Source organism: Terrapene carolina, unplaced genomic scaffold (genome assembly GCF_002925995.2).
Source record: "Terrapene carolina triunguis isolate 2854851 unplaced genomic scaffold, T_m_triunguis-2.0 Scaffold714, whole genome shotgun sequence".
NCBI lineage: Eukaryota > Metazoa > Chordata > Testudines > Emydidae > Terrapene > Terrapene triunguis.
The window spans coordinates 14150311-14166205 of record NW_020665065.1 but is presented as its reverse complement, the minus strand read 5'-3'; the positions used below and the strand labels follow the sequence as shown (position 1 = coordinate 14166205).

General features: G+C 47.5%; 1 protein-coding gene across 1 annotated transcript; it reads right to left on the bottom strand.

Annotated features, from left to right (window-relative positions):
• Window positions 1–635: 635 nt before the first annotated feature.
• Window positions 636–13726, bottom strand: LOC112112447 (trypsin-3-like). The gene is made up of 5 exons (XM_024208375.2): window positions 13672–13726; window positions 9078–9237; window positions 7542–7683; window positions 2972–3238; window positions 636–788 (listed from the first exon to the last, which is right to left on the bottom strand). The coding sequence occupies exons 1-5, from the start codon at window positions 13724–13726 to the stop codon at window positions 636–638; spliced, it is 777 nt and encodes a 258-aa protein (XP_024064143.2).
• Between the last annotated feature and the right edge of the window lie 2169 nt (window positions 13727–15895).

The window sequence follows — 15895 nt, the reverse complement described above, 5'->3', positions numbered from 1 at the left end:
GCAGCTTTAGTCATTCAGTACCTGAGCCAGGTCTTCATAATGCCACCCTACAGGGGAGAGAATACACTAGTCATTAATCATGGCCAAGTTCCGGGCATAGCCAGCTGGTGAAGACAGCAAATCACTCAGCTAATATTTAAAAGGGAAGTGGCTTTGAGCTTATTTTGATACCAGGAACATTTTGTGCTCAGAGATGGATCCTTCCCCCACTCCTGGATGTTTGATCTATTCAGTGGTTTTTACTCCACATTGCGTTTCTTTTTCTTTCCACCTCTCTGGTGGCTCTTAATGAAGTTAAAATTGGTTCTATTAATCCTTTGCCTGCGATCCCTTCTGGTTTTTAAGTAACTTTCAGCCCCCGCATGTTTTCACAATTCTAAACCTGTGGAGTTATTCTATTTCCATTAAAGGCAGAAATCAGTGTACCTGACGCAGAATTTGAGAGGCATATATACTCCTTGCAAGAGAGTGCTTTTTACAAAACACCACCTGCCTTCTCCCCCAGGGCGACTTTCAGAAGGTCCCAGGAGGGCTATATTTGAAAGAGCTTCTGTTTCTTTTTCATCACAAGTTTATTTGCTCAAAGCCGGGAACGGGCAGTGGAAGGTGCACGTTGAGAAGACACAGAGCGGCCGCTATTGGCGCCTAAAGATGGTTTTGTAAATCCATTTCTGAAAGTTGGCTACTGCGGTGTAAACACCTGGGTACCTGGGACTAGCACAGCTGTTCCCCCAGGACACAATCCCAAACACTCGGCCCTCGCACACCAGTGGCCCGCCAGAGTCCCCCTAGAAAAGAAGCAGACACAAAGGTTGTGGTTTTCTCAAATGGTTTGGGGGTGACCTTTCCATCATAGTAATAAGCACCTTTCCTGTCTAGGAACAGGAGGACCAAGAACGCTCTGGGGCAGATTCTCCATAGCCCTGTACTATAGGTAGGCATTTCACCAGTGCAAAGTATGCATAAAATGCTACCGAGTCAGAATAGTAACCGTCTCTTTGCACTGGTGAAAGGTGCATGGTAATGAGGAATCAGGCTCCTAGATTACAGTCCATATATTTCTGTGCCTGAGTCCCAGAAGGACTTAGGCAGCCTGGAGGGAAATCAGAGATGGATTCTCTGCTAGTGTAAATGGTGTGACAAAGTTCCTCCTCTACCTTGGTGGGTCCTGCGCTTATTGGCGGATTTTCTTGCCTCAGAGATTCACCATGTGGGTTGGGGAACAGCCCAGAGACCTTCCCCTCTGGAAGAACCCACAGTCCAGGTCAATTGGGAGGTTTGAGGGGAACCCGGGCCCACCCTCTACTCCAGGTTCCAGCCCAGGGCCCTGTGGACTGCAGCTGTCTATAGTGCCTCCTGTAACAGCTGCATGACAGCTACAACTCCCTGGGCTACTTCCCCATGGCCTCCTCCAAACACCTTCCCTATTCTCACCACAGGACCTTCCTCCTGGTGTCTGATAACGCTTGTGCTCCTCAGTCCTCCAGCAGCACACCCTCTCACTCTTAGCTCCTTGCACCTCTTGCTCCCAGCTCCCCGCACTCCCACCACAAACTGAAGTGAGCTCCTTTTTAAAACCCAGGTGCCCTGATTAGCCTGCCTTAATTGATTCTAGCAGCTTCTTCTTAATTGGCTCCAGGTGTTCTAATTAGCCTGCCTGCCTTAACTGGTTCTAGCAGGTTCCTGATTACTCTAGTGCAGCCCCTGCTCTGGTCACTCAGGGAACAGAAAACTACTCATCCAGTGACCAGTATATTTGCCCTCTACCAGACTCCTGTACCCCACTGGTCTGGGTCTGTCACAATGGGCTCTATGCCATTGATGTCAGAGTTTTGCCTCTTTACACCAGCAAAGAATTTGGCCCCATGAATTTAACTTAACGCATTTCCCACCCAGTCCTGACAGTCCTGTTCAATGGAAATTGCACCTGACCTTTTCCCAGGGCAGCACCCTTGCCAACCGATGGAAGAGTTTTCTTACAGGACGCTAGAGAGGCCCATAAAAACTGGGACTGTCCTGCCCTCTCAGAGACAACGCTGGAATCCCAGAGAGATTTAGTCCAGCCCTTGGGGACAATCTGCACCATTGTGCCTTCCTAGGTGTGCTGCAGCAGCATCATGCAATGACCTGGCATCACGACACAAGAACATGACATCACGCCGCACTGGCGACATGATGACTAGGTCCTGCCAGACAAATGATTAAAACAAAGGCAACAGCTGTAATGTATTTTGGAAGGGACGCCTTCGGCCCCATTGTACTTCCTTGCTATTGTCTTACCCAGGAAGAATTTAAAAAAAGCTAGCTCATTTCTAGCTTGCCATTTTGTTCTTCTTGTTATAAAAATAGATCCGCCTTCTCCACCCACCCTCTGTGCTTCAATTCCGAGCGTGAGTCATCTCCAGTTAGGAGGTGTGTGATCAAGGCTTTAACTCTATGGGAACTTGAGAACAAGGCAGCGCGGAGGACAGCGGACTGCTGTGTCTCTGTGCAAGCATTTTTCTCCAGATCCCCTCCCATGACGCTGTCCACTGGCTGCAGTAATGGGGGTCAAGATTTTCAAAAGGGACTGGTGGTTTTGGGTGCCCCATGTGGTCCCCTGAGAAGAGCCTGATTTTTCTCCCAGAACGTACATCCTCAGGAAACCAGGTTCTTTTAAAGGTGTACTGGGCACCCAACATTTGAGAGCCTCCAAACTCACTCGTCACTATTGGCTTGCGTCTTCCAAGTCTGTCTAGAAAAGTACTAGTTTCCTGTCAGATGTGGAGGAGGCAGGAGATGCTTTTTAACGGATGGATTCTTTTTTATGGGACCCAGCGGGTCTAAAGACCCATCTGCCACTGAGTGCCTGGCCGTTCAGGATGGTTCTCTGCAGCTTGGGGATAGCTGGCGCGCTAGCGGGACGCGCTCTCCCCAGAGGAGAGGTTTGAACTTGCAGCTTCTTCTGCAGAATTAAGGAGGGCGGCTGTACCTGGCAGGCATCTTTGCCCCCTGTGTGGAACCCGGCACAGATCATGTTCTTGGTGATGTATCCCGCATAGGAGGCCGTGCTGTTACACTTCCCAGAAGAGATGATAGGCAGGCGCACGCTGCGTAGGGTGTCCGAAGCCGTCCCGCCCATGGGAGTGGTGTAACCCCAGCCAGAGACTTGGCAGAAGCGGCCCTCCCTCACCACCGCTCCTTGCTGAGGGAGTGGCACAATGGAAACAAAAGCGTTATGCACCAGCGGCCTGTTCAGCTGTTCGGAGACACCAAGGGGAGAGTCGTTACTGACTGTACTGAAACAGAGAGGCGGGAACAGGTGATGGTGGGCGTAGGGCTGTGTGTACAGTGACAGGCGAACCTCACGCAACTCACAGCTTAGGTTGCACTCACGTTTGGAATGCTTCTCTGAACCAGCCAGACTGCATCAGCTGCAAAATCCAATCCAGATCCAGGGTTTTGGTTTGGCCCACCGTGGAAACGGGACCTGGCTGCAAAACTTGGATCTGGATTTGGTTTCCAATCTTTTTCTTAAAGCCATGGGGTGTTTGGATCCACTGTTTTGGTCTAAGAATTCACCCTTATGGAAAGTCCTATAGAATGTAAAAGACAATGAGAACTTTTCTATAAGATTCTTTGAATCCTCCTATAGAATCTAGAAGAGAATTATATCCTGGCTATAGAATTCTATAGGATGGGTCAAAATACCTAGAGAAAGGATCTCATTCTCTATTAAATTATCTTGGTCTTAGGACTAATTTCTATAGGAGCCTATTTATTATAATTCTACAGGACCCTCTTGGTTTCCTCTCTAGTAAATTCTATAGGCTTCCCGCAAAGGTGCTGTGCAGCAGCTGTAAAAATGGTATCCTCCACTCCTCAGCTTTAAGGGAGGATCTGTTGGCTTGTTCAGGCCCTTTCTGTTAGCGAAACAGAGCTGCACAGGGAAGAGTACTGAACTAAACATTTTCAAACCCTCAGAAAGGTTCAATTTGAGTTCTGGGTGAAGGTGGAGGTCATAGATTTATAGAGTTTAAGGCCACAAGGAACCATTAGAACATCTATTATGATCGCTTGTAGATCACAGGCCATTCAGTGTCACCCAGTTACCCCTGTATTGAGCCCAGTAACTTGTCTGGCTAAAGCATCTTCCAGAAAGGCAGCCAGTTGGGCTCTGAAGCCATCAAAAGATGGACGGAGAATCCATGACGTCTCTTGGCAGTTTGTTCCAAGGATTAATCCTCCCCAGTGTGAAAAATGTGGGCCTTAGTTCCAATTTGAATTTGTCTGGCTTCAGCTTCCGGCCATTGGTTCTTTTTATGCCTCTCTCTGCTGAATTAAAGATCATTTTAATACTGGTGTTTTCTCCCCAGGAAGATACTTATATACTGTAATCAAGCCATCTCTCAAATTCTGATACACGAAACAGACCGATCCCTTTAAGTCTCCCACCGGAAGGCATTTTTTCCCCCAGCCCTCAAATCATTATTGTGAGTTTCTTACTCCACCCTCTCCAGTTTTTCAACATCCTTTTTTAAAATATGGACCCCAGAACTGGAGGCTGTATTCCAGGATTGCTCTCACTAATGTCATGTACAAATGTCAATTCCCCTCCCTCCTCCTACTCAGTACTCCCGGGGTTATGCATCCGGGGATGGCATTGGCCGTTTTCGTCACAGCATCACACTGGGAGCTCGTGTTGAGTTGCTTGTCCACTGTGACCCCTAAATCCTTTTCAGAGTCAATTCTTCAGGCTATATCAAGTCCTCCACCCCTGTGCTGTCTGTTGGAGCACTATAGGAGCAGACTACAGTACCATTTGCTATTGTATTGTGATGACACTATAGTTGCTAGTGCTTTGAGTGTGATTTACCAAGGTGTGTGTGTGTACGTGCACATGCACTGTCTGCAGCCGGGCCACGCGCCGAGAGCACAAGCGAAGGGCTATGTTCATTTGCACACACTCCCCGTTGCTCACGGCAGGAGTCTGCAATCTAGGTTTTCAGTCTCGCTGAATGGTTCATACTGGGGCTTTGGAAATATTTAATTTTAGGGAAATAAGAGCCAGTCTGCCAGGGGCCCTTAGGAGAGAACTGAACGGCATCACTATGTCCACAGCAGCCTCTCAGCTGCTTCTGCTTCAATCAGTAGAAGCCCCCTTCAGCTCTGCACTGTACATTCCCTCGGGGGGAAGTCTAGCAGACGCGGTGCCTGCAGCCTTGGACTGCATCACGTTAATGATGATTTAAACTTGAGTACATTCTTATTAATACACAGGGCACTTTGCAAACCTAGTTGAATGTATGAATGCCGTTTAAGTGAAAACGATACCGGTTTAGCCTGAAACGTTAATTCGTTAAAGGCAATCCTCCCTGGGAATTTCATTTAGCTCCTCGTTCGGTTTCCTCTCCTGGCTTGGACTTTTCACTGCTTCCTTTTGAAGCTGCTGGATTAGTAAAGGGACAGGCACTCTTAATGAGTCCCTGTTCTGTCAGGTAATAGACTCCTTTGGCTTACAGAATATTTTGAACAGCAAATGCTCTTTCAGCAAGGGATTGCCGCCTGGGAAAAGGTCTCCGGAGAAACCATTCTGCAAGCACCTAGCGTTTGCCTAGAAGACTAGATCTAGTGAATTTGCAGCTTGTGCTCTGCATGAGGATTTGGTGGGATTTCTTTCGGTGGCTGGGCTTGGATTCCCTCACGTCTTTGAGCTCTTTTTTGCCCGTCACCCTATGGACTGATTTACGTTCGTCAGCTCTTGGTTTTTATAATACAACATCTGTCGCAGTGTATTCAGTCATTTTGTCCCTGCCTTTAAATGATTCATTAACGCCGCTCCAACTCCTTCTCCTGAGCAAACGCTGAACCTCATTGTCCCATGAATGCTTAGTGCGCTTATAAAGACCTGGTTCCAAAACCAAAACACAAGTGAAAAGCTCACCCAGGATGTGTATATGCAATAGTGACGCGTGCCCATTCACCCACTCACATGAATGCTTCTGCACAGGCAGCCATGGTGTAGGTGTACAGAACTAGAAGCGGGCACAATTATATTCCACTCCAATGGCTAAAATGTGTTTGCATTAACGTGTATTGCCGTTTAAACCTGAGGCACAAGCAGGAAAACTTTGGGGCTAAACTGGCTTTCACCCATGAGGCTACTCTGCAGAATCCTTTTAGATTGTTTTTTGCAGGGATGGGTGGGCAGGTTGGCCCTGATTCTGTGCATAAGCCACTCCATATCCTTTTGGGATGCTTTTCCACTCAGCCTGCTCAATCCCTTACCAAGGAGTGGTAGGGAATTGACAATGACAGAGAGACTGGAACTCAGGAAGTGTATCTCCAGCCTAGGTACTAATCAGTGCCTAGACACCACAGAGGTTGGTACTCTTCACTAAGGTACAGAGACCCTGTGAGATCTGAAATGTACAATGATCAGTAACTAATAATAATACCTAGCACTTATATAGGAGGTAAGTATCACTTTACAGATGGGGAAACTGAGGCACAGAGCAGGGAAGTGACTTGCCCAAGGGCATGCAGCAGAGCCAGGAACAGAACCCAGTTCTCCTGAGTCCCAGTCCTGTGCACTCTCCCCTAGGGCATATTGACTTCCGGGGTAGAAAAGCATCAGAAAGCAACAATCGCAGAGAAGAATGCTCACCCCTCCTGCGACAAAATGTCCCCTCGCCAGCTGGTTTGCAGGTAGATGCTGCTAGAGCCCCACTGTTGGGGGGATTGGGAAGAGCAGGCACGTGTGTTCTGATTACTAGTTACTAGCCTCGTTAATCACACATTGCATTTCTTTCAGAACTCCGGGCCCACCTCCCTCACTGGGAGTAGTAGCCCTAGTGGTGTCAAGGAGGAGTAAGGCAATATTCCTGGGGAGTAGGGGCAGTGCAGTCTAGGCCTCTGGGGCACTGGAGCAGGACAGGGTCTGCAGTAGCAATGGGATAGGTAGGGCTGGGAAGGCCATTCCACTCCAATCTCCTATTTCCAATTGCTAGTAACGTTGTCAACAATGTTCTTTTTGGGAAGGACACTTGGCAGGGATTGGTTAGTTTGTTTGATTTCTTTCCAGGTGTGAGAGAAGGGAGATGAAGGTGCTCTGCACCTCCCACGATCAGACCCTATGTTTATATCAGAAGCCGTGCGGATGGGGCGACGGGACTTGTACCCCAATTTGGGTTCTCTTCCTGGCTCTGCCGCTGGCCTGTTGAGTGACCTTGAGTGAGTCACATCGCTCTGTGCCTCAGTTTCCCCATCTGTAAAAAGGGGGTGATGATTCCTCTCTCCTTGTGTAAAGTGCTTTGAGATCTACAGGTACAGGATGCATATAAGAGCTAGGTATTTGTTGTTATTAGGGATCATTGGTGGTTTGTTCCTCTTCACCTTGACCTCCTGCACATTGTTCCAGCCCTGCCTTTATTTCCCCTACCAAATGCTTCATGTGTGCTCAGCAACATGTACTCTGTTGTGAACAGCCAAAACAATCTGTAGTGCCCCCCTCCCTCTCCAACAGCCGTCCTCCCTTTCATGGCCTGGCGAAAGCTTGTTACCTTAATCAGCATGATGTCTGCATTTTTGGAAGCGGAGCTGTAGTCCGGATGAACCACCATCCGAGAGGGCCGGAAGATCTGCTCTGTGCCTTCAAAAGTGGAGAGAGAATATTCCCCAGCTACAATCATCATCTGGTTAATTCTGTTGGGAGACAGCAGAGGGCCTGGTCACCGGTGCATCACTGCTGGGGAAAAATGTCTCTGCCCAGGTCTGACTTAAAATGCAGTCACTCAGAGGACTCAAAACATTTCACAAGGCTTGCAGCACTCCCAGCACTTCCCAGGTGAGATCTTGTGCACCGGTGTTTGAATTCACGTGGAGTCATCACTGAAGTGATGGAGGGACGTGTGCGTGTTTGCCTAGTGCGTAGATCTGGACGTACGACTGCTTGGAGGTACACGTGACTGTGGGGGCGGGCGGCACTGTAGGGAGGCGGGTAAGAAATAGCAGCATTTCCATTTTGCAGATGAGTAAACCAAGCAATGAAGTGAGAGACGTAATGACAGTGATTCAGTGGGAGAGCCAGGAATCCAGGCCTTTGCTCTGATCACTAGAGAATCCTTCTTCCCAACCTCTGTGTTAGAATTCCACCGTCCAATGTTTCTCCAGAGAGAGGATAATGAGCTTCTCCGAAGCATCAATATTATGAAATGTCGTTGACTAGGAACGGGCAAACTGGTTGGGCTAAAAGAAAAACTGACGGAAATTGTGCCCCAAACTTTGGCTGCACCAGCAACGAGATGGGAAAAATTCTGGTGAGCTGCCTTTTGCTGCTGCTTTTGTGATGACCACCCCCCCCCCAGGAAGAAATGCCAAGTGCCCCCCTCCATCCCCCAAGAAGGCTGTTCTTTCTGACCTTACATCTTAAACACAACCAGGAAATCCTGGCAATTCTAGGGCCCCAATTCAGCTATTCAGCAAAGCATTTAATGGGGCCCCAAGACCCAAGGTAGATTGGCACTGGCTCAAGGTCACATGGGCAGTCTGGAGCTGAGCTGGGAATTGACCTTAATAGAGCTTAAGCACGTGTTCAAAACACCTTGCTGAATTGGGGCCCTAGTGAGACAGCCTGGAAAAGTTTCTGGCCCTTGTTGGTCAGACCCAAAAGGCTCGGATAGTTAAGAGAAGAAGCCAGACTGTTGGGTCCTTATATAAACCAAACCTTCCTGCCTTTGAAAAGTCATCCCCCGTTACAGCTCACCAGTCTGTGGGCGTAGGAGCTCTAGCATGTGAGCCGGTGGGGCCTGTGCATAGATACGTCCCAGATCAAGGCCCCAGCTTTCAACCTGAACACTTAAACTTAGGCACCGAAATCCCTATATAGACACCGAAATGGGAACGTAGACGCCCAAGTTTGAAAACTGAGCTGGGAGCATGTGTGTAACTATGTACAGGACTCCATGGAGCTGTGATGTTTGATGGGACTCCAGTACTCTATGCTCTAGCAAACCTCTATACTCTGCTGTGAGGGGAGGCTGGTCTCTTGTCTGATTCCCAGATGTCTGAAGCCCCCTGAGTCCCCTGGCATTCCTTACTCGGTTTTGCAGTGAGCAGCCGTCAGGACCCAGCTTCGGCTGACCAGCGACCCGCCACAGAAATGGAAGCCCGTCTTCCTCTTCAGGGACACCAGGTACTTGGAGGAATGTGGCGCCACTATGTACCCCCCGATGATGCGCTGGAGGCTGTTCTGGCCATCTGCAGAGCAAAGGCAAAGCTGTCAGGAGGAGACGACTGGCAAACCCAGCCGCTGTGTCATGCATGAACTGTGGCTACCTCTCACCCCAAAGACACCGGGGCACTCTGCATCTGCACAGATCCCAGTAGCACTGTATGCAGCTGGACAGACCCAAGTGTCATTCGATGTAGGCTGCTGGCCAGACCTTATATTGAGGGAATAGGAGCTCTGAAACCAAATAACCTTCCAGGACCTTTGAATTTTAATCATGGCACCATGAGTTGCTGTGACAGCTAGGGCTGTGCAGGGGGAGATAAATGGGACTACAGAAGACGCTACACACACCAAAGAGGCACTTTAAATCACAGACAAGGTGCCAACTCCCTCCCTATAGGCTCATGTAGGTGCCATTAGCATCAGTAGGAGTTCGACATCCGTGCCAAGGGGATGGATAAATCCCTCGGGAGGGATTCTAATTGATCTACCACTCTATTATCGTCCTCTCGCTGCCATTAGCAAGACGAGAGTCCATCTATTATTCACGCAGCTACAGGCCTTGATTTCTCCAGAGGCGACAGAGCGATGATAAATATACCACCTAGTTGGTTTTTAATTGGAATTTTAATCAATCTGAATCCAGTTTAACGCTCACCAGAGTGAGGGGCTAATTGTACTAGCCGCGTCTATCCCACCTGGCACCCCAGCTCTGATCTGACTCGTTATCCCAGTCTCCAGCACAGCTCTACTAATGCACATCCATTAGGGCCTGGGCCTACCCTTGCTCTTCCAGTCCTGGGCCTTGCTCTCAGCCAGGGGCTGTTAACTGGTTGTGTCATGTGAGCAAATGGGCTCTGGCATAAGTCTGTCAAACTCAGGTCTGATCTCGAGCAAACAAATGGACTGGTGCCAAAAGGAGAATGCCAGAGCACTAATCTAGTCCCCTCCAAGCTAGATGGTTCATTTGCATCTTGTTAGATGCTGAGTTTTATGGCACAGAGCAAGGTTTCTTGTAACACGTCTGCTCCATTCCTCTAATTAGCAGCCGTTACGCTGTTTTCTTTTAAGAACGGTGTAAGGGCTTTGACCTGATGTGTATGCAGAGCACCTGTAAACTATTGAAACGGATCTTTAATGGCCCACAGCTGGGCAGATTGTTACCAGAACTAGTGAAAATTCAGGAACAGTATGGTTAATGCACAATCATTTATTTGAGAAAGAATCACACAAGCAGTAAAGGTTATGTAATACACATCTTCCTAACAAGCTTCAATTCCCCAAGTATAAATCCTCAGTAACTATGTTGGCCTTACATAGTATCCTGATTGGCAAACAAAGCAGGTATAGCTACCGGTCCTAGATGGAGACTTCTTTTCTTCTCCCCTCTCAGGTACTTGGTCTGTCAAATGTCCCTCAAAGCAGGGTCTTGGTTACCCCAAGGCCTTCTGTCTTACAGCGTCACGGACCTCTTCAGATGTTAATTGGGGAAAAAACTAACTAATTTACTTTGCTTAACATTTATACCTTTTGTTCTCAAAGGAGTCACATGTCCCAAAAATATGCCCTGTGGGTGTTTTATTACTGGTTTTCTCTAATTAATATTTTAGAAGGGGGCTACAAAACAGGCAAAGACCAAAGCTCAATCAACATTTACCCCCGTCATCAATCACTCACTTGAGCTCCTGCTGCGGTGTCCTCCAAAAGGGGTTATTTTGACCTGGGTCAACCTGTACCAAGCTCACCGATGGCATGTTTTTGCGTTTTCTTTACTTTGTAAGCTGGTCAATCAGCCGACATGTTTCAAAGTTTGTTTACACTACCGCGGTAAGTCGACCTACGCTACACAACTCCAGTTATGTGAATAACGTAGTTGGAGTTGACGTACCTTAGGTCAAGTTACCGCGAGGTCTACACTGCGGGGGGTTGACAGGAGAAAATCTCCCGTTGACTTACCTTACTCTTCTCGTTCGGGGGAGAGAACAGGGATCGACTGAAGAGCGATCTGCAGTCGATTTGGCAGGTCTTTACTAGAACCGCTAAATCGACTGCCGGTGGATCGATCTCAGAGTGTCGATCCCTGCCATAGAGTAGACTTGCCCAAAGTCTCATGTTGAGACACATGCACAGATGGAGCCTCAATTAGCCATTCAAGTGCAATTTCAGCCCTCTCAGTAAATTTCCATACCAACTGTCTGATGCTAAGAGAATCCTGCTCCCAGAATCCTCTAGCCAATTCAGACATCTCAAGCCATACCAACTTCATGCTTACCACAGTCATTCATATCAATCACAACAATTCATAATAATTTGGCACCATCCCAACATAAACTGTACTGGCTTTTTACATCACTAAACAGGGTGCTGTGTTGTCAGAGTTATCGGCACATTAGCCTCACTGGGTTAGCGATTGTCCAGTAGCCATCATGCTCTGCTAGAGCATCGGTGATGTACAGATGAATCTAAGTGATGGAAACACTGACAAGGCCAGGAGGCTTGGTTGCATCACTGCAGTTGTGACTCTTTTGAACAGGTTGGACAATAACGAGCAATGACAATAGAGATCTCTGTCGAGGCAATGGTACCAACACAGACTGGATGCTAAAAGGTGACCCCATCAAAGCCAATGTGCTCTGGTAGGTCAGTGTAGCGCCTGCCACATGGAAGTGATGGAGGAACAAATCACGGTGCTTGGTCCGCTCAGTGCAGTGTCTACCAGAGCGACGTACTGAGAAATGACCGCCCACCAAAGAAGCCGGTACACTTTGTTGGGCGACTGTAGACTCTGGGCCCTGGTGGCTGGGGCACAGGCTGAAGAAGCTCTGATCTAACCTGGGACACTGGGAAGCACTGGCCCAGAAGGTGGTGTGAAGAATCTGCTGTTTAATGACTAATTTACCTAACCTTTCCAAAGAGGTAACAGCGTCCTGACTCACTTTTACTTGGCCCTTTGTCAAAGAACACCAGCACTTAGCTACATAACAATAATAGAATAATTACTTGAAGCCTCCTTTGATTTAGTCTGCGAGTTGGTCACCTGTGTAAGAAAGCAGTTAGGGAGCTGTGAGACGAAACCATTATTTTGGGTGCTCCGGGGCAAGATTCTGAGGTCTCTATTTGGTTTACACTCAGGGCTCCTTACTGCAAAGCACCAAGTGCTTCTGGGAAGTGCCGAGTACCCACAACTCCCAATGAAGTCAATGGGAGCTGAAGGCTCTCAGAAGCCATCAGCTCATGCCGAGATCAGGTTCTTATTCCTTACTCTGGAAACTTCCTTCTGAAGTCCATAAGAGTTTGTCCTGGGTAAGGACTCAGGAAAAGCTTCAGGTTTGGGCCCTTTCCTAACATCCCAAAATTTCTCCCAAGCATCCCCTGAGCTGAGGCATTGCCCGGTTTTTCTTCCGGTGGTGCAGTCCATTTCCAGGGCATCTAATACGAATGTACGTGCTTTCATGGCGTTATCTCCAGAGAATGTTGGTGTGTTTGATTTGTGTGAATACTCTTCCTGTCGAATGACACCATTCTTCCAAAAGGTCTCCCTGTCGGTGGCCTCTTTGTCTAGAACAATTTTGCTCAATTGTGGTATAATTTAGGAAGCAAACTTTCCTTGCTAATAGTTTTACTAAACAGATACTGAATGATAAACATTTTAGGCACGTTTCCTCCTTTTTACTTTGTACAGCTCCTTTCGGAGAATCTCCAACCATATCACAATAATCAATTACGCCTCATAATGCCCTTAAAAATATTATCCCTCTTTTACAGAGGGTTAGGTTGAGAGGTTGAGTGACCTGTGTGAGGACAAATGGTATTTCTATGGCAGAGCTAGGAATATAACCTAGGAGTCCTGACATCCAGTACACTGCTCTGACTACTAGACCTCATTCTCCTCTCAATATCTGCAAATGGTCCATGCTGGAATCTCACAGTCCAATGCCTTGTTTCTCTAGAGACTTAATGAACTTGCCATGATGCAAATATTACGGAATGTTGACAGTGGGCCAGTTTCACCTGAAATGTTGGTCCACTGAAGATACACTGGATCTAATTGACCCTTGGTGTATCTATATAGATAGACAGAAGATAACACGCACAAGTAAATTTCCAGGTTTTCTATCCATCTGATGATTTAAACAAATAACGTTATTAGTTCTGTAAAAAAAAACAAAACAACCAACCTATGAAGAATGTTGAATGTGAATCAGATAAAAATAAACCAGGGAACAAAATATCGGACTTAAAGAGGGGGGAAAAAACCATGGTGCATTTCTGGATATGAAGAGATATAAACTGTGATAGGGACTCAGGGCGGTGTAATTTGACAGGAAGTGTATTTACACAAATCACACACACTTTAACATTCTCTCTGTTACAGATGCACATTCAGCAATCTAAAGACTTAGTAGGATTTCTAGACATGAAAGGCCATCTGAAGCTAGATATGCATATGAAATACTCACCGATCAAAGAAAATAACTGCAGGGACAGCAGAAGACTCAGTGCCAGATAATTCATCTCAGAGTCAATGTAAGATCTTATAAGCACCTGCCAAAGGTAGCTCCAACTCTTAGCTGCTGAAGGGAGAGAGAGACCCAAAGAAACTTCACTTCATACCTAGATATCCTGGTTCCTCTTTCAGTTTCCATGACAACGTGAATCCCAAAGAGAACAATCAATTATTCATGGAGGCACTTCAGGACACTGGTGTCTGATTGACTAGAGTTAACCTTGTGTTCTCATCTTCCTCCCCTCAGCATCCAGCTGAAAGGGCCATAGCCTTTACCGCTCACAAACGCTGAATGGAGCTTCTTGGGTTTCCTGGCAGCGAAGTGACAGATTTCAACAAACCATCCCTTGGCAGACAGGGGAAGGCATTTCTTGAAGGGTCTCCATCTCCGGCTTCCCTTCATGTGGCACTGCAAATTAAAGCAGAGATCCACTCACTTGAGCTGTCGGAGCTGGAGCGGTCGCAGCCCAGAAGCGATGCGGACAAGCTGCTCATCAGTGCTGGGCAAAATGCTTTTGACAAAGCCTGAAACAGGGTCAAACGGGACTCATTTGGGAAACTGGTGGCAAACTCAGGCCTGGATTCACCATTGCCCTGCAGCTTGTGGTGTCGTTATTTACACCAGTGAAAGAGTGCACACCTGATGATGTTTGACCCCCACTTTGCACTGGTGCAAATGACTGCATATGGTGTAGGCAATGGGGAATCAGGCCACCAGAGGTGCAAGGGGCTTGCTGGGGACGATGAACCTTTCAGGTGGCTCATGGGCCCAGTATGGAGCAACCTGTTCCCCTGGTTTTGCCAGATGTAATGTGGGGGGTTCACTATGAATTTTGGGGTCCTGTTAGTTCCTCCATGTTGGTGTGGATTTACCTCCACAGGCGAGAGCATTATTCCAGTCGCTAAGCGTTAGCCCATTAAACCACCATCTGTGAGCAAACTTCTGCCTTCAGTTTCATCCATGAAACCCCACAGAAGGCAAAGGGCTTGCATGAGGCAGAATGCAGCTCGCTATGTTAAATCAATCAATCAATCCTAGAGCCATGCAAAGAGCTGTGATTGTAGGTGTAAAACGTAGGCAGGAGAAAGTGACACATTGAACCTGGCTTCAGCTGCAGTATCTAGGACGGTGTTTGTATGGCCCTCACCCCCGTAGAATCGGAGTGTATCCAGGAAGTGTGCTGGCTACGGCTGGGAGAAATATTCAGTGAGAACGTTTGGGGTTTTTTTTCAATGACACTTGCATGTGGTAATGATGATGCTCCAGATTAGGGGGAAATAAAAAGAGCTGATCCCATTCTGCAGGTGGCTGGTGACTTCTTAGCACCAAGCAAAAAAAATGCAGGAGTGAAGACGATATACACCAAGAAATTACTCAAATTCACTGTAACCCATACAGTTAGCTCAGCCTTTTATTTTACTTAGCAGTAACACGAGGAACCTACAGGCCTGTATCCTGTAAGACATTGGCTTAAGCAGGTTAGCATGAGTGAAGCATAGGCCCATGACCCTCAGTTTAGATAAAATAGCCCCAAAGTTACCCTAGATTTGGGGAACAGGGAATCGCTTGCTTAAGACGGGAGTTGGTACATAACAAGGCTAGGCAACCCCAGGACTTTTGAACTGATGCTAGGCTTGGAGATTTTTGGATAAAATTGTTGGCAGATGTTTAACCACCAACTTGCTTTAGCAACAGTTGACGTGTATGGTAATAAGCTGAAAGGCATTAATAATACGTTAACCTGTAGGATAAAGGCACCCCAATATTATGAGGGTGAGGAAGTTAGATATGGACATGGGAGGCTGGGCATCTGAATGAGTATTCATAATGGTCCTCAGGCTCTGTAATAGGCCAGGCCACCATGTAAGCGGGTGGTGAGCTATCCTCATTGACTCTTCAGCTCTTCATTGTCATCACCTACCACCGACCTTCTGGACCATTGGACTCATTTGGCATGCCAGGGATGAGGCTGGTCCTTTGTCTCTTACCACCAGATCCCCAAGAAAGGGCGTGAGTATATGAGCCCATGTAAGGAATGATACCAAAGATATTGCTGCTATTTGTGTATGTGGTTTGGAGCTTTCTTGTCTTTACGGGTTGTGTTACTAAAAGCGACTAAGGCTTTGCTTAGCCCTCAGTGTGACACGCTTTGCCATGCACCCTGGGTTCCGACAAA

Bases quoted from the DNA above. Each gene is read 5' to 3' on its own strand.
- LOC112112447 (XM_024208375.2), bottom strand. From the start codon at position 13,726: ATGAATTATCTGGCACTGAGTCTTCTGCTGTCCCTGCAGTTATTTTCT. The intron at 9,238-13,671 runs GTGAGTATTTCA...TTTGCTCTGCAG, and splicing joins GCAGTTATTTTCTTTGATCG to ATGGCCAGAACAGCCTCCAG. The intron at 7,684-9,077 runs GTAAGGAATGCC...GTCTCCCAACAG, and splicing joins GCTGCTCACTGCAAAACCGA to AATTAACCAGATGATGATTG.